Here is a 24,921-nt window from a genome sequence, read left to right on the forward strand (position 1 = left end):
AGAAGAGGAAAGAATGAAAAAAATGATTTGTTGACTTTTTGTTATTACCTTTTAGATTCTTCACTTTTAATATGGATTGAGGCTTTTTTTTAACCAAGTTTATGAGCCACTATTTATAGCCCAAATAAGACACTACTTTCTAAACCATTTTTTGAATGGAATTATGAATAGCATATATTTTTCAAAAGGGGGACGCCTACTTTTTTTTTTGAGAAAAGGACAAATAGGTCCCTGACCTTTTGTCCTGCGAACATTTTCGTCCCTGACCATTGAAAAATACTTTTAAGTCCCTGACCTTTACAAAACTTGGACGGATCAGTCCTTCCGTCCAAATGCCTTCGTCAGGGACTGATCCGTCTAAGTTTTGTGAAGGTCAGGGACTGATCCGTCCAAGTTTTGTGAAGGTCAGGGACTTAAAAGTATTTTTCAATAGTTAGAGACAAAAATGTCTGTAGGATAAAAGGTCAGGTACCTATTTATCTTTTTCTCTTTTTTTAAGGGGTGCTCTTTAATTTTTTATTATTCTTGTAAACAAAATTTTTTATTGGAGGCACTGCCTCCCCTACTAACTAAGAAGCTTCGCCCCTGCTTGCAAGTTGCATGCATTATTGCAGTAACATTGCTCTCCTCTGGTTACATTCTGGAAATCCATTCACTCACGGATTCATTTGCTGTTGTTGTGATCTGTATCATATCATGGCTGAAACACTTGTTGTTGGAGCTTTAATTTCTGGCTTTGCCAACGTTGTTCTTGACCGGCTCATTTCATCTGAGTTTGTCAACTTGGTGGCGGGCAAGAAGCTGGATCGGAAGCTGGTTGACAGGCTGAAGACTGCTCTCTTGGCTGCCAAAGCTCTGGCTGCTGACGCTGAGCAGAAGCAGTTTGGAAACGAACTCGTCAGGGAATGGCTTCATAGTCTCAGGGATGCTCTCTACACTGCTGATGACTTGCTGGACCGTGTCCTCATCAAAGCTCAAATTCGCAGCAAGGTACGCACTCGGCTTCCTAGCTTAATTAATTTGTCTGATAGGAAGATGGCGACCAAGATAGAAGAGGTGGTTAAAAGAATAGAAGATCTTCAGAAAGTCAAAGATACCCTTGGTCTGAAAGAGATTCCAACGGGTAGCTCCTCATGGAGACCTCCATCCACTTCTCTTGAAAGGGGGATTGTGTACGGCAGGGATGATGACAAACAGGCATTAATCAAGATGCTAAATGACAACAATCATCATAACTTGTCCGTCATCTCTATTGTTGGTATGGGCGGGGTTGGTAAAACTACTTTATCACAATGCCTGTACAACAATACGGATTTGATGAAGGGGTTTGATCTGAAAGCATGGATTTGTGTTTCTGAAAATTTTGATATCGTTGAGACTACAAAGAATCTTATAAAGGAGATCACTTCCGGTGTTTGTTGTCTTGACGGCTTTAATTTACTTCAACAAGATTTGAAGGAAAAATTGTCAGAAAAGAAGTTCTTCGTTGTTTTGGACGATATTTGGAGTAATGATGGTGACAAGTGGAAAAGTTTTATTACTCCTTTTCAGCATGGGAGGAAAGGAAGTACTGTTCTTCTAACTACTCGCAAGGAAAATGTTGGTCCAATAGTCCAAAATTATAACTCTTACTTTCTCAATGGTCTGTCAGATGATTATTGCTGGTCTATTTTTGCGGACAATTCATCCTTTCCTGAATCAAATGGGAGTTCAGAACTTGAAGAAATAGGCAAAATGATTGTCAAGAAGTGTGATGGCTTGCCCTTAGCTGCAGAAACACTTGGACGCTTGTTGCGCTCAAAGCATGATGTTGAAGAATGGAATAAAATACTATCAAGTGACATTTGGGAATTTCCTGTGACAGACAGTAAGATTCTTCCAGCATTGTTAATAAGTTACTATCATCTGCCTGCCTATTTAAAACGATGCTTTGTTTATTGTTCATTGTATCCCAAAGACCATAAATTTGATAAAGATGAATTAATCTTGCTATGGATGGCTGAAGATCTTTTACGAGCACCAAAGAGGAGAGAGACTTTGGAAGAAGTTGGTCGTGAATGTTTTGATGACTTGGCTTCAAGACTATTTTTCAAGCAGGTCGAATATAGTGAGAAGTATTTTGTGATGCATGATCTCATGCATGACCTGGCAACTTTTCTTGCTGGAGAATTTTATTGCAGATTATCAGAAGAACTTGGTGAAAAGGAAGAGATGAGGATTCTGACTCGTCATTTGTCATGCGATTATCCAATCTTTGAAAAACTCTGTTCCTCTAAAAGTATAGAATCTTTGAGGACATTCTTGTTTATCAATAATGCTCAATTTCATGTTAGGAAAGAAAGCACAAGGTTAACATGTGACATATTGTCAAAGAATAAATACTTGAGAGTTTTATCCTTTGATGAACTTTGTGTATTTCCTGATTCAATGGGCAAACTGATCCACTTGCGCTATTTGAATCTCTCTCAGACTGAGATTAAGACATTGCCAGAGTCACTGTGCAAGTTGTGTAATCTACAAACATTAAAGCTAAGATATTGTTCAAAGTTGAGGATGCTACCCAATGGCATGTACAATCTTGTGAATTTGCGGCATCTTGATATATGGGGTACTCATCTAAAAGAAATGCCAAAGGGAATGAGCAAATTGAACCAGTTGCACATTTTAAGCAACTATATCGTAGGCAAGAACGAAGATAGTGGAATCCAAGAGTTAGGAGGGCTTCCAAATCTTCATGGATCATTTGGGATTCAGAAATTGGAGAATGTTATTTATGTCAATCAGGCAAGGAGTGCAAAGATAAGAGATAAGAAGCACATTGACGAATTATGGTTGGAATGGTCTTCAAGTGATGACATGGTTTCTGACACACAAACTGAAAGAGATATACTGGATAACTTGCAACCGCACAATGGCTTGAAAGAGTTGACAATATGGGGATACAGGGGTACAACATTTCCAAATTGGGTGGGGCATTGTTCATACCAAAATATGACTAGTGTATCTCTAGAGTCTTGCAACAATTGCTACTTGCTGCCTTCACTTGGACAGCTGCCATCTCTTCAGTCCCTTCGCATTGATGATTTCGGACAGCTCAAGAGTGTTGGCATGGAGTTTTACAAGAATGAAGGCTATCAACATTCTTCGCCTATTGCACTATTTCCCTCATTGCAGCTTTTGGAGTTTGATAACATGCCATTTTGGGAGGAGTGGTGCTTACCTGACTCAGAAGCTTTTCCTCAGCTTAAGAGCCTTCAAATAAACAATTGTCCAATGTTAAAGGGAGATATGCTTAATAGTGTGCTAATGAGAATCGTTTCTTCCTCATCGGATTTTTCGAAAGTGCGCAAACTAGAAATACAAGAAGGTCATCAAGGATGGGGTAAAGAGATGACACTTGGTGGAGATAGTTTATCATTTAGTGAATGTGAATCTGTGTTGGAGTATGCAATGGTCATCAACCATCTAACTTCCCTCCAGGAAATACACATCTCAGGGTGTTTATCTGCTATATCCTTTCCAGGAAATTGTTTACCCAAATCATTGCAAAAGCTCACAATCTTGAATTGCAGCAAACTGGAATTCCCCCAGCAACAGCAGCAGAAGTATGATTTGGTGGAGCTACGAATAGAACACAGCTGTGATTCACTGACCTCATTGTCATTGGATGCCTTTCCCAATCTCAAGAATCTGGAGATAAGAGGGTGTTCAAATCTGGAATCAGTTTCAATGTCAGGGTCACCACACGCTGCTCTTCAACATCTCACCATCTCTAAATGCCTCAAATTAGTGGCATCTCCAGGAGAAGGACTGGCTGCACCCAACTTGACTCATCTCGATGTTAGCTGGTGCTCAAAGTTAGAGGCATTGCCACTTGACATGAATAGTCTTCTTCCAAGTTTACAGTCTCTTGACATTCGAGCTTGCCCGAACATTTGTAGGTTGCCAGAGGGTGGCTTGCTGCCTAAGTTAAGATCACTTACTGTGGGAGGTTGCGAGCAACAGTTGAGGAGTCTATCATGGATGAGCAACTTGGACACCCTCACTCATCTTACCATTGATGGTTCTAACTGTGAAAGCATCAAGTCATTCCAAGAGGTGGGTTCGCTGCCTCAACTTAACACACTGTGTCTCTTTCACTTTCCAAATCTGGAAACATTGGAGTGCAACGAGCTTCTCTGCCTCACTTCCCTCCAACAATTACATATTTCATTCTGTGAAAAGTTGGAGAATATGGCAGGAGAAAAGCTGCCATGTTCTCTGTTACTACTTCAAATTAAAGAGTGTCGTTTGCTAGGAGAACACTGTAAGAAGAAGCATCAACAAATTTGGCAAAAAATTTCCCACATCCCCACCATTCAAGTCAATGGCAACCAAATTTTCTGAATAGAGATTTTTGACCAGGTAATTCTCTTACCTTCATGTTTGTCATGGTACAACAATTAAATTCATACATGCATAAATTTCCTTTCCTTCAAGTAAAGAACTTTTCTCTTTCTTTATACAGCATTAACTATTTTAACTCATATGCCAACAACAAAATTTGCATTCTTTTCTTTCACTTATATGGAAAGCTCTCTATTTGCAGTTGTAGCTAAAGAAATATCCTTTGTTACTCTGAAAAACAGTCATTGCTATCTGTAATATTTGTTAACTGGTCCCATATTTTTCAAAAAACAGCATTTGAAGAAGAAGATAAGAACTCACATGAAAAATAAAATTGAAAGACAGGGAATACCTTTTTTGGGGTATCCAACATTTGAGATTTTTTTTAAACAACTGGACAAATCAAGTTTACTGTTTTTACTATCTTCTGCAGGTAGCTTGTGTACATAGCGAGATGTAATCCTATACCTTTGGCTATATATCTTCATTTTAATTCTAAGTTCATTTGAGGTGGTAATTAAGCTGGATTGATGTGCTGGGAACCAGAAACTGTGTTCTCTGATCTTGGCTTCATGTTATTGAAAAGCAAAGACATGATGGAGAAATTTGGAGTGATACTTATTATTGAAAAGCTTTTCTTGTTGTCGGTATATTTCTCTATTCCTCTCTATACTTTTATTTTTGCATTTTTCACAGAGAAAAAAAAAATGATAGCTTGATTTGTGGAAGAGAAGAGTGATAAAATGGTGTTTCTGTCTTTGCCAATTCTTTATGATCCAAGAGTCTTGTGTTGCAAGATTCATGTAAGATAGTAAAAGGAATCAGCATATGCACGAGGTGTATAAGCTTTAAAAATAGAAGGATCAAGTTATTGCTGTGTAATCTATTTTGTCCATAGATTGAATCATTTGATTAAATTAATAGTATAGATGCCTATAATAAGACATCTCTAATAGTAAGAGAAAAGGTTCTGTAATAATAACTATTTTTTCCTTTCTAGATTTGGAGACTTTGTCAAACAGATTTCCCAAGGTGACAACTAATGCCGTCAAAGAATATGATTTCCACATTGAAAGATGACAATTAGAAGGTGAAGTTGTAGAGATGCCATCAGACAACAATTTCATTTCTATCAACTTCACTCATTGATCTTTATCTGGTATGTGTAGTTTGTACCTATATTAAGCTGCATAAGATCAGAATAAATAATATTATTCTCACATATGGGATTGAAATTATTCAATAAAAAGTATTGTCATAGAATATTTGATCTGTTGGGACTTAATTAAAGAGGATAGCTATAAATATATAGGGTTATTGTCATGTAAAGTCAGTGTATTATGTTTATTGAATTCTTTTTTATAACTGCTCTAGTTCTACTTTGAGTTCCTGTTTTTGAGATGTCATTTCTTTTCACTGCTGATTCAAAAATCAAACCAATGATCCAAAGTTGTGTTCATGAGGTTTTCACATAATTGCATTACTAAAAAGAGTACAAAAATAAACAAGAAAAGAGAGAATGTAGAACAATAAGTGTGTGTGGCTTTTGTGATGACAAACACTTGAGTCTTGAAATGTTTTTTAATTTGTGTTTCAGGAGATACATTGAGGATCAAGCAGCAATTACCATGAGAGTTTTGCAGTTCTGGGTTGGATCTTGAATGGAAAACAAGCAACAGAAATGCAGTCATTTTCCACATTTACTTTTGTTTTTTCAAAGAAAAAAATAAGATAGAAGATTACTGATGTTATTATGAATATTAGATATCCTTTTATCTCATCATCCAGAAAGAGAACTACATGAACTGATTACTATACTTTTGCAATGTATTAAAGAGTTGCCTTTGATTTGATATATCTTTCAATGACAAGCAATGAGTCTGAGCTAAATAGAAGCTAAATAACTCAAATAAATACACACAGAGTAATGCTGAATGATTGGAAGGAGCAAGTCTTTCATTGCAAATTAAAGAACTGCTGTGTGATGTGATGTAGATTTGAGCAAATCCTTAGACTGCCTTTGCCATGTGTGTTGTTCAACTGGCAAATCTGTGGTGAGAATATTGATATGAATTATTTTCCCCTGAAATGATCTCTACCAGGGATATATTATTGAAAAGTAAGCATAATGGATTATGTTAACCTTATTCATGTATTAGAGTATCAATTAAACACTGAATTTCTGTATGATTGAACTGCACTTGTATTTTTAACTTTTTCAAGTGGCTAGTAATATAGTGTTGCTACAGAGAATAGGGATTGAAAATGTGACCTTTGTTCATCACCATCTGCATCAACATTGCCACAAGCTCATTCTAGTACAAGTTTAAGCCTACCATTATAGCAAAATCATTTCCACAAGTAATCTGCAAAGGACCTGCAATTATCAAGCATCATGACCTTAACTAGTTCTAAACTGACTGCTCAAAGAATTGCATCAACTATGCAATGATCTAACTTCATTGTTACTGACTTGGAAAATTAAATTGTCTCGTGTAATTTAAAATAGAGTAAATAGCCATTTTGATTGTCAAAAAGTTCAGATTTTGACAAAAAATAGTCTCAATAGATAGTAATGACAAAATGACTAAAAAATATATTCTATTTGACAAAATGATTCAAGTGGTAATTCGCTAGCGGAGTTGCCTGCATGACATATTAGTTGTTGACTAGGAATATCATCTATCTATCTATTTATCTATTTATACATGTGAATACTGAATAGGTATTTCACACTCTTCCATCTAGGGGTGGCAACGGGGCGGGTTTTCGCTCTACCCAACCCCGCCCCGTTGTACAACAACCCGTATGGAACCCGCCCCGCTTCTACCTACGGGTAGTAAAACGTAAAACGTTGAACCCTAACCAGCCCCGCCTCTACCCACCCCTATAATTATTAAAATTCAATAAATAAAATTAAATTTCAAAATTTATATAACCATCATCACATACATAACATAAATTAAAGTAAAAATTTAAATATAATATAATATTATTAATCATTTACTAATTATTTTACATATATTATATATATTATATATTAAAATTATATATATTATATATATAGCGGGGCCGGGGCGGGTATCACCTAAACCCGACCCCGCCCCGCCCCGCTCCTCCCAAGAACCCGCCCCGCTAAAAACCCGCCCTGAACAGATAGGGACGGAGTGGGTACCCGCGGTTCGGGTGGTATTGCCATCCCTACTTCCATCACATTCAGATTTAATAATCATTTCAATTATATGCGTATTTAAATACTTCAACTATTATTATCGAATTAAAATAGTAGAGAACAGTACTAACTATTAGCTGGGTTGTGCAAAAAAGTCCCAAACCTTCCTCAAGTTGCAATTTTAATTTGTTGCATCTCTCGGAATTAAAAACACAGAAGATTAACCTTCAAGGCAGCTACCACTCAGAGTCAATGTCGACATATTTTAACCTCACACTATCCATTATTGTTATTAATAATAATATGCATTGATATCATATGATGATGATCCTACTTTAAATTATATAGTTAATTAATTTCCACAAAGACTAGTTTCGGTTGGTCACCCTTTTGCTATTTGAATATTGTGTTTCAACTTTCAAAGAATATAAAAATTAGGAACGTGTTTTTGGTGAGGAACCTTCGTGATATCTCGCTATATACCTTTTATTATTGCTGAATACCTTGCAAGCATTATTGCAATATTGCTCTCTCTTGGTCACATTCTGCGAATCCAATCATTCACTGATTCATTTGCTGTTGTTGTGATCTGTATCATATCATGGCTGAAGCACTTGTTGTTGGAGCTTTAGTTTCTGGCTTCGCCAATGTTGTTCTTGACAGGCTCATTTCACCTGAGTTTGTCAACTTGGTGGTGGGCAAGAAGCTGGACCGGAAGTTGGTTGACAGGCTGAGGACTGCTCTCTTGGCTGCTGAAGCTCTGGTTGCTGACGCCGAGCAGAAGCAGTTTGGAAACGATCGTGTGAGGAAATGGCTTGATGGTCTCAGAGATGCTCTCTACACTGCTGATGACTTGCTGGACCGTGTCTTCATCAAAGCTGAAATTCGCAGCAAGGTACGCACTCATCTTCCTAGCTTCCTTAATTTGTCTGATAGGAAGATGGTGACTAAGATAGAAGAGGTGGTTAAAACAATAGAAGATCTTCAGAAACTCAAAGATACTCTTGGTCTGAGAGAGATTCCAACTGGAAGCTCTTCATGGAGACCTCCATCCACTTCTCTTGTAAAGGGGAATGTGTACGGCAGGGATGCTGATCAACAGGCACTAATCAAGATGCTCAATGACAACAATCATCATAACTTGTCCGTCAGCTCTATTGTTGGTATGGGTGGGGTTGGTAAAACAACTTTAGCACAATGGCTCTACAACAATAAGGATTTGATGGACGGGTTTGATCTGAAAGCATGGATTTGTGTTTCTGAAAATTTTGATGTTGTTGAGACTACTAAGAACGTTATAAAGGGGATCTCTTCTGGTGTTTGTAGTCTTGAAAGCTTTGATTTACTTCAACAACATTTGAAGGAAAAGCTGTCAGAAAAGAAGTTCTTCATTGTTTTGGACGATGTTTGGAGTGAAGATGTTGACAAGTGGAGTAGTTTTGTCACCCCTTTTCAACATGGGAGAAAAGGAAGCACTATTCTTCTAACTACCCGCAAGGAAAATGTTGGTCGAATAGTCCAACACTATAACTCTTACACTCTCAAGGAACTGTCAGACGATTATTGTTGGTCTATTTTTGCAGACAATGCATCCTTTCCTGAATCAAATGGGAGCTCGGAACTGGAAGAAATAGGTAGAAAGATTGTCAAGAGGTGTGATGGTTTGCCATTAGCTGCGGAAACACTTGGACGCTTGTTGCGCTCAGAGCGTCGTGTTGGAGAATGGAATAAAATACTATCGAATGACATTTGGGAATTTCCTATGTCAAATAGCAAAATTGTTCCTGCATTGTTAATAAGTTACTATCATCTTTCTGCGCATTTAAAACGCTGCTTTGTTTATTGTTCATTGTATCCCAAAGATTATCAATTTGATAAGGATGAATTAATCTTGCTATGGATGGCTGAAGATCTTTTGCGACCTCCAAAGAGGGGAGAGACTTTAGAAGAAGTTGGTTGCGAGTGTTTTGACAACTTAGCTTCAAGATTATTTTTCAAGCAGGTCAAGAATGATGATGAGAAGTATTTTTTGATGCATGATCTCATGCATGACTTGGCAATTTTTCTAGCTGGAAAATTTTATTGTAGATTGTCAGAAGGACTTGGTGAAAAGGAAGAGATGAGTATTCTAACTCGTCATTTGTCACACGATCATTCAATCTCTAAAACAATTCGTTCCTCTAATAAAATAGAATCTTTGAGGACATCATTGCATATCAATAATGGACGTCGGCTCCAGAAGGAATGCGCAACGTTACAGTGGGACATATTGTCAAAGAATAAATACTTGAGAGTTTTATCCTTTGATATACTCAATATATTTCCTAATTCAATAGCAAAATTGATCCAACTGCGCTACTTGGATCTCTCTAGGAGTAAAATTGAGGTATTGCCACAGTCATTATGCAACTTGTGCAATCTACAAAGTCTAAAGTTACGGGAGTGTTGGTCCCTAACTATGCTGCCTAGTAGCATAGGTGAACTGATCCACCTACGCTATTTGGAACTCTCTGGAAGTGCTGTTAAGACACTGCCTGAATCATTGTGCAAGTTGTGTAATTTACAAACACTAAAGCTAGAAGATTGTTCAAAGCTGACTATGCTGCCCAATGGCATGTGTAATCTTGTGAGTTTGCGGCATCTTGATATAAGGAAAACTCCTCTTAAAGAAATGCCAAAAGGAATGAGCAAAATGAAACAATTGCACATTTTAAGCTACTATATGGTAGGCAAGGATGAAGTCAATGGAATTCAAGAGTTAGGAGGACTTGTAAATCTTCATGGATCATTTGAGATTCAGAAATTGGAGAATGTTGGTGATGTCAATGAGGCAAGGAGTGCAAGGATAATAGATAAGAAGCACATTGACGACTTATTGTTGGAATGGTCTTCAGGTGATGATGTGGTTTCAGACACAGAAACTGAAAGAGATATACTCCACAACTTGCAACCGCACAGTGGCTTGAAAAAGTTTACAATCAAGGGATACAAAAGTAAATTATTTCCTGATTGGATTGGGCATTCCTTCTACCAAAACATGACAAATGTGTCTCTGAAGTCTTGCAAGAATTGCTGCATGCTGCCTTCACTTGGACAGCTGCCATCTCTTAAGTCCCTAAGCATTCAAGGTTTTGATCAACTCAAGTGTGTTGGTGATGAGTTTTACCAGAATGAAGACGATCATTCTTTGCATATTGCTCCTTTTCCCTCACTAGAGAGATTGGAATTTAATTATATGTCATGTTGGGAGGAGTGGCACTTACCTGAATCAAAAGCTTTTCCTCAGCTTAAGTGGCTTCGAATAACAAATTGTCCAAAGTTAAAGGGAGATATGGTTAATCCCATATTAATGAGTATCATTTCTTCCTCATCGGATGCTTCGAAAGTGCGCAAAGTGCAAATACGAGAAGATTACCCAGGATTAGATATAGGTACATCACTTCATGGGGATACTGTATCAATTAGGGGATGTCAATCATCTGTGGAGTGTGCAATTAAAGCAATGATCAGCATCAACCATCTAACTTCCCTCCAAGAAATAGAATTCTTAGGGTGTTGGTCTGTTGTATCCTTGCAGGGAAATTGTTTACCCAAATCTTTGCAAAAACTCACAATCGAGTGTTACAGTGAACTGGAATTACTCCAGCAGCAAGAGAAGTATGATTTGGTAGAGCTACAAATAAAATACAGCTGTGATTCACTATCCTCTTTCTTGTTGGATGCCTTTCCCAAACTCAAGATTCTTGCGTTTCGAGAGTGTAAGAATCTGAAATCAGTTTCAATGTCAGAGCCATCACATGCTGCTCTTCAAAGTCTCTACATCTTTTATTGCACCAAATTAGTGTCATTTCCAGAAGAAGGACTGGCTGCACCCAACATGACTCATCTCTGTGTCAGAGATTGCCACAAGTTGGAAGCATTGCCTCGTGGCATGAATAGTCTTCTTCCATGTTTACAGTCTCTCGACATTCGAGGTTGTCCAAACATTACTAGTTTGCCAGAGGGTGGTTTGCCATCTAACTTGAAAGAGCTTAGTGTGGGAGCTTGCGAGCAACAGTTGAGTAATCTATCATGGATGGGCAACTTGGACACCCTCACTCATCTCACTGTTGATGATACTTGGTGTGAGAGCAAAATAAAGTCCTATCCAGAGGCGGGTTCGCTGCCTCGCCTTCCCTCCCTTACCACTCTAAAGATCAGTTCACTTTGTAAACTGGAGACATTGGATTGCAAACAGCTTCTCTGCCTAACCTCCCTCCAACAATTACACATTAGGTATTGTCCAGAGCTGGAGAATATGGCGGGAGAAAAGCTTCCTTCCTCCCTCTTACTACTCAAAATCGAGAGATGCACATTGCTGGGAAAACACTGCAAGAACAAGCATCAACAAATTTGGCCCAAAATTTCCCACATCCCTGAGATTAAAGTCATTGATTAAGAGAATTTTTGAAAGAAAGATTTCTGAGCAGGTGATTTTATGACCTTCATGTTTGTCATGGTACTACAATTAAATTCACACATGCATAAATTTCCTTTTTCTTCAAGTTAGAAGAGAGTCATGGCTATTTGTAATATTTGTTAACTATCATATTTTTCAAATAATATCATTTAAAGAGAAAGATACGAATTGCCATGAAACACAAAATTGAAAGATAGGGAATATCTTTTTTTGTGTATCCAACATTTAAATAAATGGATGAATCAAATTTACTGTTTTTACTATCTTCTGCAGGTAGCTTGTGTACATATCAAGATGTAATCCTATACACTGGCTGCATATCTTCATTTAATTCTAAGTTCATTTGAAGTGGTAATTAAGTTGGATTGATGCGTTGGGAACCAGAAACTATGTTTTCTGATTTTTGGCTTCATGTTATTGAAAAGCAAAGACATGATGGAGGAAGTTGGAGTGATATTCATTATTGAAAAGCTTTTGTTGTTGCTGGTATATTTCTCTATCCCTCTCTATGATTTTATTTTTGCTTTTTGCACAAAGACAAAATAAATTGGCAGCTTGATTTGTGGAAAGAAAAGAGTTATAAAATGGTGTTTCTGTCTTTGTCAATTCTTTATGATCACAAGAGTCAATTGTTGTGTTGCAAGATTCATGTAGAATAGCAAAAGGAATCAGCATGCCCAAGGTTTATAAGCTTTCAAAATAGTAGTAGATGCCTATAATAAGCTATTTCTAATACTAAGTGAAAAGGTTCTGTAATAATAACTCTTTCTTCCTTTCTGGATTTGGACACGTTATCAAACCAATGATCCATCATTGTGTTCATGATGTTTTCACATAATTGTGGTGTGTTTTTTGTGATGACAGACACTTTTAAGTTTTGAATTGCTTTCTTAATTTGTGTTTCAGGAGATACATTGGGAACAGGAAGTACATTTGAGGTTTAGTAACCAACCATATCTAAATTATCTTCATTCAATCCAAAGTTCATCAGAAGAGGTGCTCTGTAATTTTAGCTTCAGGTTGGTATAGTTACTTTATTCCTGCTTACAATTTACTTTTCCCATTTTTGATGGGAGAAACAAAAAGACATGATGATAGCTTGATTTGTGAAGGAATTAGTGACATGTAGTTCAGGGAAAGATTATGTTTCTTCCTTTCCCATTGTTTAATGTATATGCTAAACTAAATGTACTATAAATATAAACTTAATTTTGGTTCTTTAAATACTGCCAAAGCTGTTACAATGCCAAAACTGCAATTCAATGGTGGAGTTTGTAAATTTAAACAAGTTCTTTAACATTTCTAATGCATTCAAGTTTATTACATGAATTTATAAATACACCTGTAATGTGGTTATTCATTAATAAAATCTGTTATCAAAGACAATCTTGATAAACTTTCTCCTTGTTCAAAAAAATATTAAGTCTGAGCTTTGAGTGTTTGATGGCTTGTGGATTTTGCTGGGAAAGTCAAGCTTACTAGCTCCGCTTTTGAAAATTATGTGAGTTCTTAAACTACTCATCTAGTCTAATAATTGATTGCTTTTTGTTCAAACATTTCATGAAGAGAATCATACTTTTACTAAATTGATAATTTAAATTTTACAATTTTGTGATCATATAATTTTTGGAGTATTCTTTTAGAAGAATTTCATATCATGTAAATACTTGCCAGTACAAGGTCCATTGTGCAACCTCTTTGGCAATTGCAGGTTGGGAACATGTAAATACTTGCCTAAAATTGTTACTGGAATGATAATTCTTTTTTTCTTTTTGGATTGATTATGCAGTCACTATAAATAAGCAGTTGGGATGTGGTTCAATCTTGGATTGGGGTAAAATTTTGATAGCAAGTTCTGAATGTACTTTTCATTCTGAATGGTTGGACGATTAAGATAATATTTGGAGGGTGAGATATGGCTTGTGCGTGCAAAGTAGCTCTGATTTTGTAAATTTTTCATCTTTTTGATTCATATTTATATGCAGTAGTGCTTGGATGTTTTAACTTACTGTAAACATGATTTGTGCACTTATTTGAGACTCTCTTGTATCCTTACTTGATTATAGTTGTACTTCTTTTTTGGTCTGAATAACCCGTGGTTTTTACCTCTTATATTGAGAGGGTTTTCCACGTTAAAATTTTAGTGTCTTGTTCCTATTTTTTTCCATGTTTCTATTATTCGTTCGCTGCCACTGTTTTGTTATTGGTATGTCAATTATTCTAACAATCAGCTATTCCAATTGATGAGGTATTTTCCAAATTGATGTTTCTGTTTCTAAAATTAGGAAGTTTTACCTTTAATATTTGGAATTTGTGTGCTTTTGCAACAGAAAAAGTACTTATTTTCCCAAAAAGAAGAAAGAAAGAAATTTACATAATTTTATATGAGACGCTATCTTTGTATTCATGAGATTTTATATGAATAAATATAAGAAGTATCTTGTACAAAAGATTAATCCTGAGGCTAGGAACAAACACATGGAACTATAGTTGACAGAAATTCTAGAAAGAATCAGAGAGAGCAAGGAATTTCAGAAGTAAAAATGAAATAATTCAAGCTCTCTATATTAGTGTGTTGATACCATTATGCTAAGAATGAAAATCCATAATAGCATTGATCCACAGGAAGATAATTGTTAGGATTAGCCTAATTTCATCGCCATTCCGAGCTCAGTGAGCTTTCACATGAGTTATAATGTCTGTGTATATAATTCTAGTTCTGTAACTTCAATGAATTTTGAAGTTGTTATGTGCTTCACAGCTAAAATTACTACAAAAGTTTCACACATGTACAGATGTAGCACATTGGATATGGCAAATGCAATTTTGCACTGTGTTTATTCTAGCCACTGTGTTCTCTGATCTTGGCTTCATGTTATTGAAAAGCAAAGACACTATGGAGAAATTTGGAGTGCCACTTATTATTGAAAAGCTTTTGTTGTTGCTGGAATATTTTTCTATTTCTCTCTATAATTTTATTTTTGCTTTTTGCACAGAGAAAAAATAAATGAAAGGTTGATTTGTGGAAAGAAAAGTTACAAAATAGTGTTTCTGTCTTGCCAATTCCTTATCACAGAGTCAGCTGTATAGGATCAGAACAAATATACTACTCTCACATGTGGGATTCAAATTATTCAAGAAAAAATATTGTGATAGAATATTTGATAGTTTGGGACTGAATTAAACAGCATAACTAGAAAGTTATATACCGTTTTATCTTATCATCCAGAAAGAGAATTACAGTAAACTCAATAATGTACTGAATTTGCAATCTAGCTCATAGAAGCTAAATAACTCAAATAAACACAAAAAGAAAAGAAAAGAAAAGGGAAAAAACAGTATACAGTGATGCTGAATTATTGGAAGGAGAATGTCTTCATCACAAACTATGTGTGATGTGATGTAAATTTGAGCAAATCTTCATACGAGTAGTTGATTTGGTGGTATTTTTTATATATACTAATCTAAATTTGTTCTTATATTTATGTCATTATAATTTTTTTTTAATTTTAAAATTATATTACAAAACACAATCGTTGCTCCTTATTTTTATTGAAAGCTACTTTTAGTTTGATTTACATTTACTGAACATAGATACTACATCATTTAAAAAATTATCTTTCAAAAACTAAATTTGATAAGTTATTTTCAAAAAACAAAAAAGTTTTAGGAAGATAATAATATCACTTTTTTTGTTCTATAAATTCGCACAAAATACAAAAAAAAAAAGGTAAAGAATGTCATTATAAAAAAAAAAAAAGTGATATTATCTTCTAAAATTTTATCGAAACAAGTCTAAGAAAAGTAGACTTGAAGACAGCTACCATGCACGCTACCATTATTGTTATTAATAATGATATGCATTTATATCATATGATGATAATCCTACTTTAAGTACATAGTTAATTAATTTCCACAAAGACTAGTTTCCGTTGGTGACACTTCTTTTCTTTTGAATATTGTTTCACTTTCACCTCGTCCTTGAAAGAAGAATATAAAAAATGAACATGCAAAGCCAGCTATGCACTCCACTACTTAGAAGTTAGAACCTTTTTATTCCACTCCGCGTGATGCCAACGCCTGTGAAAAAAATCTAGAGAGCCAATTATAATATAAGCTAATTTAAGTTAATTTTTTGTATTTTTAATTTTGAAATTAAAAAAATTAGGATAATAAAGAATGATTTTTTATTTTTTATAACAGACTTTTTGTTTTTCAACTAGATGACTCTAATTAGCTATCCTCCTAGTTGGTACGTCTAATAGCTGAGGAACCTTCGTGATATCTCGCTATATACAATAAGCACTATTGCAATATTGCTCTCCCTTCGTTACAATCTGAAAATTCAATCGCTCACTGATTAATTTGCTGTTGTTGTGATCATCATATCATGGCTGAAGCACTTGTTGTTGGAGCTCTAGTTTCTGGCTTCGCCAACGTTGTCCTTGACAGGCTCATTTCATCTGAGTTTGTCAACTTGGTGGTGGGCAAGAAGCTGAACCGGAAGTTGGTGGAGAGGCTCAAGACTGCTATCTTGGCTGCCAAAGCTCTGGCTGCTGACGCTGAGCAGAAGCAGTTTGGAAACGAACTCGTCAGAGAATGGCTTGATAATCTCAAGGATGCTCTCTACACTGCTGATGACCTGCTGGACCGTGTCTTCATCAAAGCTCAAATTCGCAGTAAGGTACGCACTCGGCTTCCTCACTTCCTTGATCTGTCTGGTAGGAAGATGGTGACTAAGATAGAAGAGGTGGTTGAAAGAATAGTAGATCTTGAGAAACGCAAAGATACCCTTGGTCTGAAAGAGATTCCAACGGGTAGCTCCTCATCATGGAGGCCTCCATCCACTTCTCTTGTGAAGGGGAATGTGTACGGCAGGGATGGTGACCAACAGGCATTAATCAAGATGCTACATGACAACAATGATCATCACTTGTCCGTCATCTCTATTGTTGGTATGGGCGGGGTTGGTAAAACAACTTTAGCACAATGGCTCTACAACAATGAGGATTTGATGAAGGGGTTTGACCTGAAAGCTTGGATATGTGTTTCTGAAAATTTTGATATTATTGAAACTACAAAGAATGTCGTCAAGGGGATCAATTCAGGTGTTTGTAGTCTTGACAGCTTTGATTTACTTCAACAAGATTAAGGAAAAGCTGTCAGAAAAGAAGTTCTTCATTGTTTTGGACGATGTTTGGAGTGAAGATGTTGACAAGTGGAATAGTTTTGTCACCTCTTTTCAACATGGGAGAAAAGGAAGCACTATTCTTCTAACTACCCGCAAGGAAAATGTTGGTCCAATAGCCCAAAATTATAATGCTTACTTTCTTGAGGGACTGTCAGATGATTATTGTTGGTCTATATTTGCGGACAATGCATCCTTTCTAGAATCTAATTGGAGTTCAGAATTGGAAGGAATAGGTAGAAAGATTGTCAAGAAGTGTGATGGCTTGCCGTTAGCTGCAGAAACACTTGGACGCTTGTTGCGCTCAAAGCATGATGTTAAGGAGTGGAATAAAATTTTACTGAGTGACATTTGGGAATTTCCCATGACGGACAGTAAGGTTGTTCCTGCATTGTTAATAAGTTATTATCATCTACCTGCACACTTAAAACGCTGCTTTGTCTATTGTTCATTGTATCCCAAAGATCATCAATATGATAAAGATGAATTAATTTTGTTATGGATGGCCGAAGATCTTTTACGACCACCAAAGAGGAGAGAAACTTTAGAAGAAGTTGGTTGCGAGTGTTTTGATGACTTGGCTTCAAGACTTTTTTTCAAGCAGGTCGAGGGTAATGATGAGAAGTATTTTGTGATGCATGATCTCATGCATGACTTGGCAACTTTTCTTGCTGGAGAGTTTTATTGTAGATTATCCGAAGAACTCGATGAAAAGGAAGAGATGAGGATTCTAACTCGTCATCTGTCATACAATCATTCAATCTCTCAAAATACTTCTTATAAAATAGAATCTCTGAGGACATTGTTGTATATCAATCATAGTCCTTTTTCAATCCGGAAAGAAGGCACAGCGTTACCATATGGCATATTGTCAAAGAAAAATACCTAAGAGTTTTATCCTTTGACAAGCTAAGTATACTTCCTGATTCAATAGGTAAATTGATCCAGTTGCGCTATTTGGATCTCTCTCGAACTGCTGTTAAAATATTGCCAGAGTCACTGTGCAAGTTATATAATTTACAGACATTAAAGCTAGAAGATTGTTCAGAACTGACTATGCTGCCTGATGGCATGTGTAATCTTGTGAATTTGCGACATCTTGATATAAGGAGTACTCCTCTTAAAGAAATGCCGAAAGGAATAGGCAAATTGAGACAGTTGCACATTTTAAGCAACTTTGTGGTGGGAAAGCATGAAGATAATGGAATCCAAGAGTTAGGAGGGCTTTTAAATCTTCATGGATCACTTGAGATTCAAAAATTGGAGAATGTGGTTGATGCCAATCAGGCAAGGAGTGCAAGGATAATAGATAAGAAGCACATTGAATTTTTGTTGTTGGAATGGTCCTCAATTGATGATATGGCTTCAGACACACAAACTGAAAGAGATATACTCCACAGCTTGCAACCGCACACTGGCTTGAAAAAGTTGACAGTTGACGGATACAAAGGTAAAATGTTTCCATCTTGGATTGGGCATTCCGGCTACCAAAACATGATTCATGTATCTCTATTGGATTGCAAGAATTGCTGCATACTGCCTTCACTTGGACAGCTACCATCTCTTAAATCCCTGTGCATTGAAGGTTTTGATAAGCTCAGGAGCATTGGTGATGAGTTTTACAGGACTGAAGGAGATCATCATTCTTTGCCTATTGCACCATTTCCTTCATTGGAGAATTTGGAGGTTGATAACATGGCATGTTGGGAGGAGTGGCAATTACCTGACTCAGAAGCTTTTCCTCGGCTTAAGAGGCTTCAAATAAGAAATTGTCCAATGTTAAAGGGAGATATGCTTAATCATGTATTAATGAGAATCGTTTCTTCCTCGTTGGATGTTTCGAAAGTGCACAAAGTGAAAATAGTAGAAGATCATGAAGGATGGCGTATAGATATGTCACTTGATGGGGATACTTTATCAATTAAGGGATGTGAATCTGTGACGGAGTATGCAATTAAGGCAATTATCAGCATCAACCATCTAACTTCCCTCCAAGAAATAGAAATCTCAGGGTGTTCGTCTGCTGTATCCTTTCCATGCAATTGTTTACCCAAATCTTTGCAAAAACTCAAAATCTATAGTTGCAGCAAACTGGAATTATTCCCCCAGCAACAGCAGCAGAAGTATGATTTGGTAGAGCTACGAATAGATCACAGCTGTGATTCACTGACCTCATTGTGGTTGGATGCCTTTCCCATCCTCAAGAATCTCGAGATATCATGGTGTTTGAATCTGGAATCAGTTTCAATGTCAGAGCCATCACACGCTGCTCTTCAACGTCTCACAATCTTTGGGTGCGACAAGTTAATGTCATTTCCAGGAGAAGGACAGGCTACACCCAACTTGACTCATCTCAGCATGATATATTGCAACAAGTTGGAGGCATTGCCTCGAGACCTGAATACTCTTCTCCCGAATTTACAGTCTCTGGACATAAGATGTTGCGAGGAAATTTGTAGGTTGCCAGAGGGAGGTTTCCCGCCTAACCTGAAAGAGCTTCGTATCGGGAGACAATGGAGGGATCTATCTTGGATGAGTAACTTGGACGCCCTCACTCATCTTACCATTCATGGTGGTGGCTCTGAGAGCATAACGTCATTCCCGGAAGTGGGTTCGCTGCCTCACCTTCCCTCCCTTACCAATCTGTGCCTCGCTGGGTTTCATCATACGAAGACGTTGGAGTGCAGCGAGCTTCTCCGGTTCACCTCCCTCCAAGAACTAAACATTGAATACTGTCCAAATCTGGAGAATATGGAAGGAGAAAAGCTGCCTCCCTCTCTGCGACTACTTTATATTTATCAATGCCCTTTGCTGGAACAATTCCTCCAGAAGGACCAGCGACCTTGGACCAAGATTTATAACAACCCCACCGTTTATAATTCTATATCACTTAGGGCAATTCGTGGTAATGCACAGGCAATAAGGTAATTCTCATGTTGTTTGGTTTTTGGTTTATATTGTATATCAAAAATGCTATTTGTATACCAAAATTCACCACCAATGTATTTGTGTATAAATACATGTGTTTTTTTTGAACCCGTGAACTCTTAGATGAGTACGGGTAGACTATGTCATTTGAGCTATAATTCATTAGCATAAATATATGTGTGGTTTAATTTATTTTCAATGTGTATTTGTATACTGTGGCTGACTTTGGTGGATGATTTGATGGCTGATTTTGGTGTACACGTAGCATAGTCGATATTATATTATGTGCAGAATGGCACAAGGTAATTCTTACTTTGTTTTCTTCATCAAACAGGGCGGCACATTTGTTTGCTGCAGCAGGCACAAACCAAGGGCCTCATGCACCATGAAAACATGACTCAAATTCAGTAATGGTACTCCCTCAATCCCTCATGAAAACATGATGCATTCCTTTTTTATTTTATTCTTTCTCTTATATAACATACACTACCAAGTTTTGTTTAGCAGTTCCATATTTTTAACAAAGAATCTTGTTTTCATAGTACCCCAAAAAGTTTTGAAATAAAAAAAAAAAAGCATAATTAAGGACAAACAGAGTGTGTGCGGTTCTTCTGATGACAAACATTAAGTCTCGAAATGATTTTTAATTTGTGTTTCAGGAGATACATTGAAGATTAAGCAGCAATTGTCCTGAGAACGTTGCAGTTTTGGAATGGATCTTGAATGCCAGTTTCAGTCAAAACAAGCAACAGAAATGCAGAGCCATTTTTCACCCTTACTTTTGTTTTTCCAAAGGAAAAATAAGATTGAAAGATAACAGATGTGATTATGAAAGTTAGATATCCTTTTATCTTATCATCCAAAAGAGAAATACAGTGTACTCAATAATATACTGAATTTGCCATGTGATGTGATGTGATGTGGATTTGAGCAAATCTTCAAAGTGGCTTTGCCATGTGTGTTGTTCAACTGCTATTTTATTAGCTGAATGTCACCAGATAAATCTGTGGTGGGAGTATTGATATGAAAAGCATAATGGATTATGTTTTAGAGCATCAATTAAACACTGAATAGAGAATAGAGATTTGGAGCATCAATTATGATTGGACTGGAATTGTATTTTAAATGTTTTTAAGTGGCTAGTAAAGTAGTGTTGCTATAGAAAATAGAGATTGAGAATGTGACCTTTGTTTATCACAATCTGCTTCTACATTGCCACAAGCTCATCATTCCAGCACAAGTTTGAGCCTACAATTATAGTAAAATTGTTGGGAATAAGTAGTATGACCACAATCCAATCAATCACGTGTCAAATAATTTGTTATTGTTATTATATTAAAATGTTAATATAATAAGGTCCTTGATTAAATTTATAGATTTATCATTGTGATAGTGATCATAATATTGAGAGATAAATCTTTTATAATTTAATCTAAATTGTTCTTGGTCATAAGATTATTAAAAAGGACATTAATAATCCGGAAAGACTAATATATATATATAATGGTCTTTATTGGATGAAGATTAATAGATCTCATTTATTAAATTATATATATAGATGGTGCATATAGAGATATGACCATTAAACTGACTCACTTTGAGAATTCCTAATGGTTATAATTACCGTATATTTGTCAATAGGATATTCTCAAGATGAACATAGTAATAGAGTTTCCTTTGACCTGCGACTGTCATAGTAATTAACAATGTATTTATTATACTTTGATTCCGAACACTTAATACCCTAGGGTGCTAGTTGAATGGATATTGGGTATGATTTAAATACCTGTAGAATTAATGATTAGTCAATAAGGAATCCGTCAACTCTCGGTAAAGAGTTTGAGCTCTATGATTATAATGACTGAGATAAATAAAACCTTGGCCAAGGGGATTGAATGAATGAAGAAATGAGTTTCTTAGGTCATTCACAGTTTATTATAATAATGGTAACAAGTTAGAGTTTGACAATTAAACCATACTCTAAGAGTTAACCAAGAGCTGTAAAGATGGAAGGAATTATACTTTGTTCTTCTAAGGTTCTTAGTAAAAATATATTACTTCATACTATCGGGTCGTTGAGGAGTGTTGCTAGACGCCAACCTTGATTAGTAAATTTAGTATGACTAATTTACTACCCGCTTAGTATTGAACCTATGGGGTCACACACTAACGAGTATTCTAATATTTGCTGTAGAATTATTTAATTATTAATTTAATTTGATCAAATAAATAATTATATTAATTCAAATGGAATATTATTATATTTTTTGCTAGCACTAAGAATATAATAATAGTATGATAATTGAGAATATTAAATGAAATTTGAGAATAATTAGTTATTCTATTTCTAAATTTGGATGAGATCCTAACTGATTCTGTTTCAAATTGAGTTATGATATGATTCATAAATTTGAAGGATTCAGATTTAGAATTTTAAGATATGATTTAAATTTGAATTGAGATTCAAATTTAAAATCAGAAACAAATCTCATACTATATATATGTATGCCAAGTAGGGGTGGCAACGGGGCGGGTAGGGGTGGGTTTTTGCTCTACTCGACCCCGCCCCGCCTGACAAAAAAACCCGCATAAAACCCGTCCCGCCCTACTCGCGGGTAGTAAAATGTTAAACCCTAACCCGCCCCTGCGGGTACCCGCCCCTATAATTATTAAATCCAATAAATAAAATAAAATTTTAAAAATTATATAACCACCATTTACATACATAACATAAATTAAAGTAAAAATTTATATATGATATAATATTATTAATCATTTTACTAATTATTTTATATATGTTACATATATTATATATTAAAAATATATATATATTTATATATATATTACATATACCGGGACGGGTAGGGGCGGGTTTAACCTAAACCCGATCCCGTCCCGCCCCGTTAAAACCCGTCCCGGTGCGGGAGCGGGTAATTACCCACCCCGAGCGGGTAGGGGCGGGGTGGGTACCCGCGGGTTCGGGTAGTGTTGCCACCTCCTAATGCCAAGAATAGAGGAAAACATGAGAAAGACAGAGAGAATAACAAGGGTTGTTATTCCTTTACCTCTACGCACATAAATGTATGTGAGCCTAATTTTTGAAGAAGAATTTTATGGTGTGCAAAGAGTTGCAAGATGTTTCTCAATTTAGATCAGATGTCCATTGGTCAAGGAGTTGACAGCAAATGTTGGTCTCGGTGTGGATACGCATAGCGCCTTCGTACTATCGAAGGAGAAAAAGATTTTTACTAGCGTACTAAGGTATTTAGATCTGATCTATATATTGTATATTATTGGAATAAAGTTTAAACACAAAATAGATCTTTAGGATTACCTTTTTTCTTCCGCTGCGTGTTATGAACACATAGTAATCCTTCAAAAATCAATCCCATTAGGTAGTGTTTGGAAGAGAGACTAAGACTGAGAGATAGAGATTGAAATAAGTTTTAGTATTGTGTTTGGTGTAAAGTGGAAGACAGAGATTGAAATAAAAATGAAGTTATAATTTAATTTGCACAAAGAATAAAGTTGGAATTAATTAATTAAAATTGGGGTATTTTAGGTATAAAGTGTTATTAAAGTTTTAGTCTCTTTTCTACAAAATTTTAGTCCATTGTGTTCTCATTTTTTAAAGGTATTGAAATACTCAGGAATAAAGACTAAAACTTTAGTACCAATCTCTAAGCCAACAAAAAAAATCTGCAATTATATACTGAATACTGAATTTATCTAAATTTACTTTAATTTCAGTCTCATACCTGAAAACAAACACTACTTAAATAATCTGTAACGAACCTGCAATTATCAGGCATATATTAACAGTAAGTTCTAATCTGAGTGCTCAAAGAATTGCATTTATTATTGGTGCATATTTCACTGTCGTATGGGAATGCACCAATAACTACTTATTTCAATATGCTATTGGTTGTTGCTTTTGTAATAACAAAAAAAATTAAATGTTAATAATTTTGTTTATTAATTTTTAGTTATTTTTACTAATATCATAGGAACACTTTTTTATTTAATTATGAGAAAAAATATGATAAATAAATTCAAATATTTGTTATAAAAAAACTAAATTTATCAACTAAAATAAATATAAAAATAAAAATAAATAAAGATATAATTTTATACAACTGTAATAACAAAAACTTTTATATTATAAAATATTTTAAATAAAAAATACATCAAATTTAATATTAATTTATATATATTTTAATAAATTTTTAAATAATATAATATTTGTTAAAATATATTATATACTATCGTCGATTTACCATCTTGCGCATACCGAGTCTTACTCTAATTAGTATCAGTTCCAAACAAAATTAGCCTACAAGATATCAAGAAAACTAACCTTGAAGACAGCTAGTAAGTTAAGTCAATGTCTAAAGTCCAAACAGTACACTATTAATTGCCACCACACTTCAACCCCACACCAGCATTATTGTTCTTAATAATGATAGGATTATTCTCTACATACAAATCATTTACACATACAAATTTATACAAGTCATTTATATTGTATTGTTTAAGAATTTTTTATGTATGTGTATTGATAAGTTTTATATAATTCAAAACTCTTCTTCTTCTTCCTTGCATTATAAAAGTGAATTTTATTGAATTAAGATTAACTTGTATAAACTTGTATGTCAAAAAAACTTGTATCTCAGGTCTCATAATGATATGCATTGATATCAAGATATGATTATGTCCTACTATAATTATATAGTTAATTAATTTCCACAACGATTAGTTTTCCTTGGTCCCACTTTTGCTTTTTAAATA

General features: G+C 35.5%; 3 protein-coding genes and 1 pseudogene across 4 annotated transcripts; all 4 read left to right on the plus strand.

The window, feature by feature from the left end:
- The first annotated feature begins 521 nt into the window (after window positions 1-521).
- Window positions 522-6,276, plus strand: LOC112726384 (putative disease resistance RPP13-like protein 1). 2 transcript variants are annotated; one of them, XM_025775748.2, is made up of 4 exons: window positions 522-4,404; window positions 4,820-5,033; window positions 5,387-5,545; window positions 5,984-6,276. In XM_025775748.2, the coding sequence occupies exon 1, from the start codon at window positions 601-603 to the stop codon at window positions 4,384-4,386; it is 3,786 nt and encodes a 1,261-aa protein (XP_025631533.1). In that variant the 5' UTR covers window positions 522-600; the 3' UTR covers window positions 4,387-4,404; window positions 4,820-5,033; window positions 5,387-5,545; window positions 5,984-6,276. The 2 variants fall into 2 exon arrangements, with proteins under 2 accessions (XP_025631533.1, XP_072066186.1); XM_072210085.1 differs by lacking the exon at window positions 4,820-5,033 and having other exon boundaries at window positions 545-4,404.
- Window positions 6,277-8,019: 1,743 nt separating this feature from the next.
- Window positions 8,020-14,172, plus strand: LOC112726385 (putative disease resistance RPP13-like protein 1). The gene is made up of 4 exons (XM_025775749.3): window positions 8,020-12,027; window positions 12,291-12,503; window positions 12,924-13,036; window positions 13,807-14,172. Exon 1 carries the CDS (start codon window positions 8,160-8,162, stop codon window positions 11,994-11,996), a length of 3,837 nt encoding a protein of 1,278 aa, XP_025631534.1. The 5' UTR covers window positions 8,020-8,159; the 3' UTR covers window positions 11,997-12,027; window positions 12,291-12,503; window positions 12,924-13,036; window positions 13,807-14,172.
- Window positions 14,173-16,407: 2,235 nt separating this feature from the next.
- LOC112729504 (putative disease resistance RPP13-like protein 1) lies at window positions 16,408-18,225 on the plus strand (annotated as a pseudogene).
- Window positions 18,226-18,230: 5 nt separating this feature from the next.
- Window positions 18,231-21,299, plus strand: LOC112726387 (putative disease resistance protein At3g14460). Its single transcript, XM_025775751.3, has 3 exons — window positions 18,231-20,129; window positions 20,468-20,546; window positions 20,793-21,299. The coding sequence occupies exons 1-2, from the start codon at window positions 18,262-18,264 to the stop codon at window positions 20,520-20,522; spliced, it is 1,923 nt and encodes a 640-aa protein (XP_025631536.2). The 5' UTR covers window positions 18,231-18,261; the 3' UTR covers window positions 20,523-20,546; window positions 20,793-21,299.
- Window positions 21,300-24,921: the final 3,622 nt, after the last annotated feature.

Source organism: Arachis hypogaea, chromosome 12 (assembly GCF_003086295.3).
Source record: "Arachis hypogaea cultivar Tifrunner chromosome 12, arahy.Tifrunner.gnm2.J5K5, whole genome shotgun sequence".
NCBI lineage: Eukaryota > Viridiplantae > Streptophyta > Magnoliopsida > Fabales > Fabaceae > Arachis > Arachis hypogaea.

Excerpts from the sequence above, each read along its gene's own strand:
- LOC112726384 (XM_025775748.2), top strand. The coding sequence starts at position 601 with ATGCATTATTGCAGTAACATTGCTCTCCTCTGGTTACATTCTGGAAAT.
- LOC112726385 (XM_025775749.3), top strand. The coding sequence starts at position 8,160 with ATGGCTGAAGCACTTGTTGTTGGAGCTTTAGTTTCTGGCTTCGCCAAT.
- LOC112726387 (XM_025775751.3), top strand. The coding sequence starts at position 18,262 with ATGCTGCCTGATGGCATGTGTAATCTTGTGAATTTGCGACATCTTGAT. Across the intron at positions 20,130-20,467 it reads GGTAATGCACAGGCAATAAG|GGCGGCACATTTGTTTGCTG; the intron begins GTAATTCTCATG and ends TTCATCAAACAG.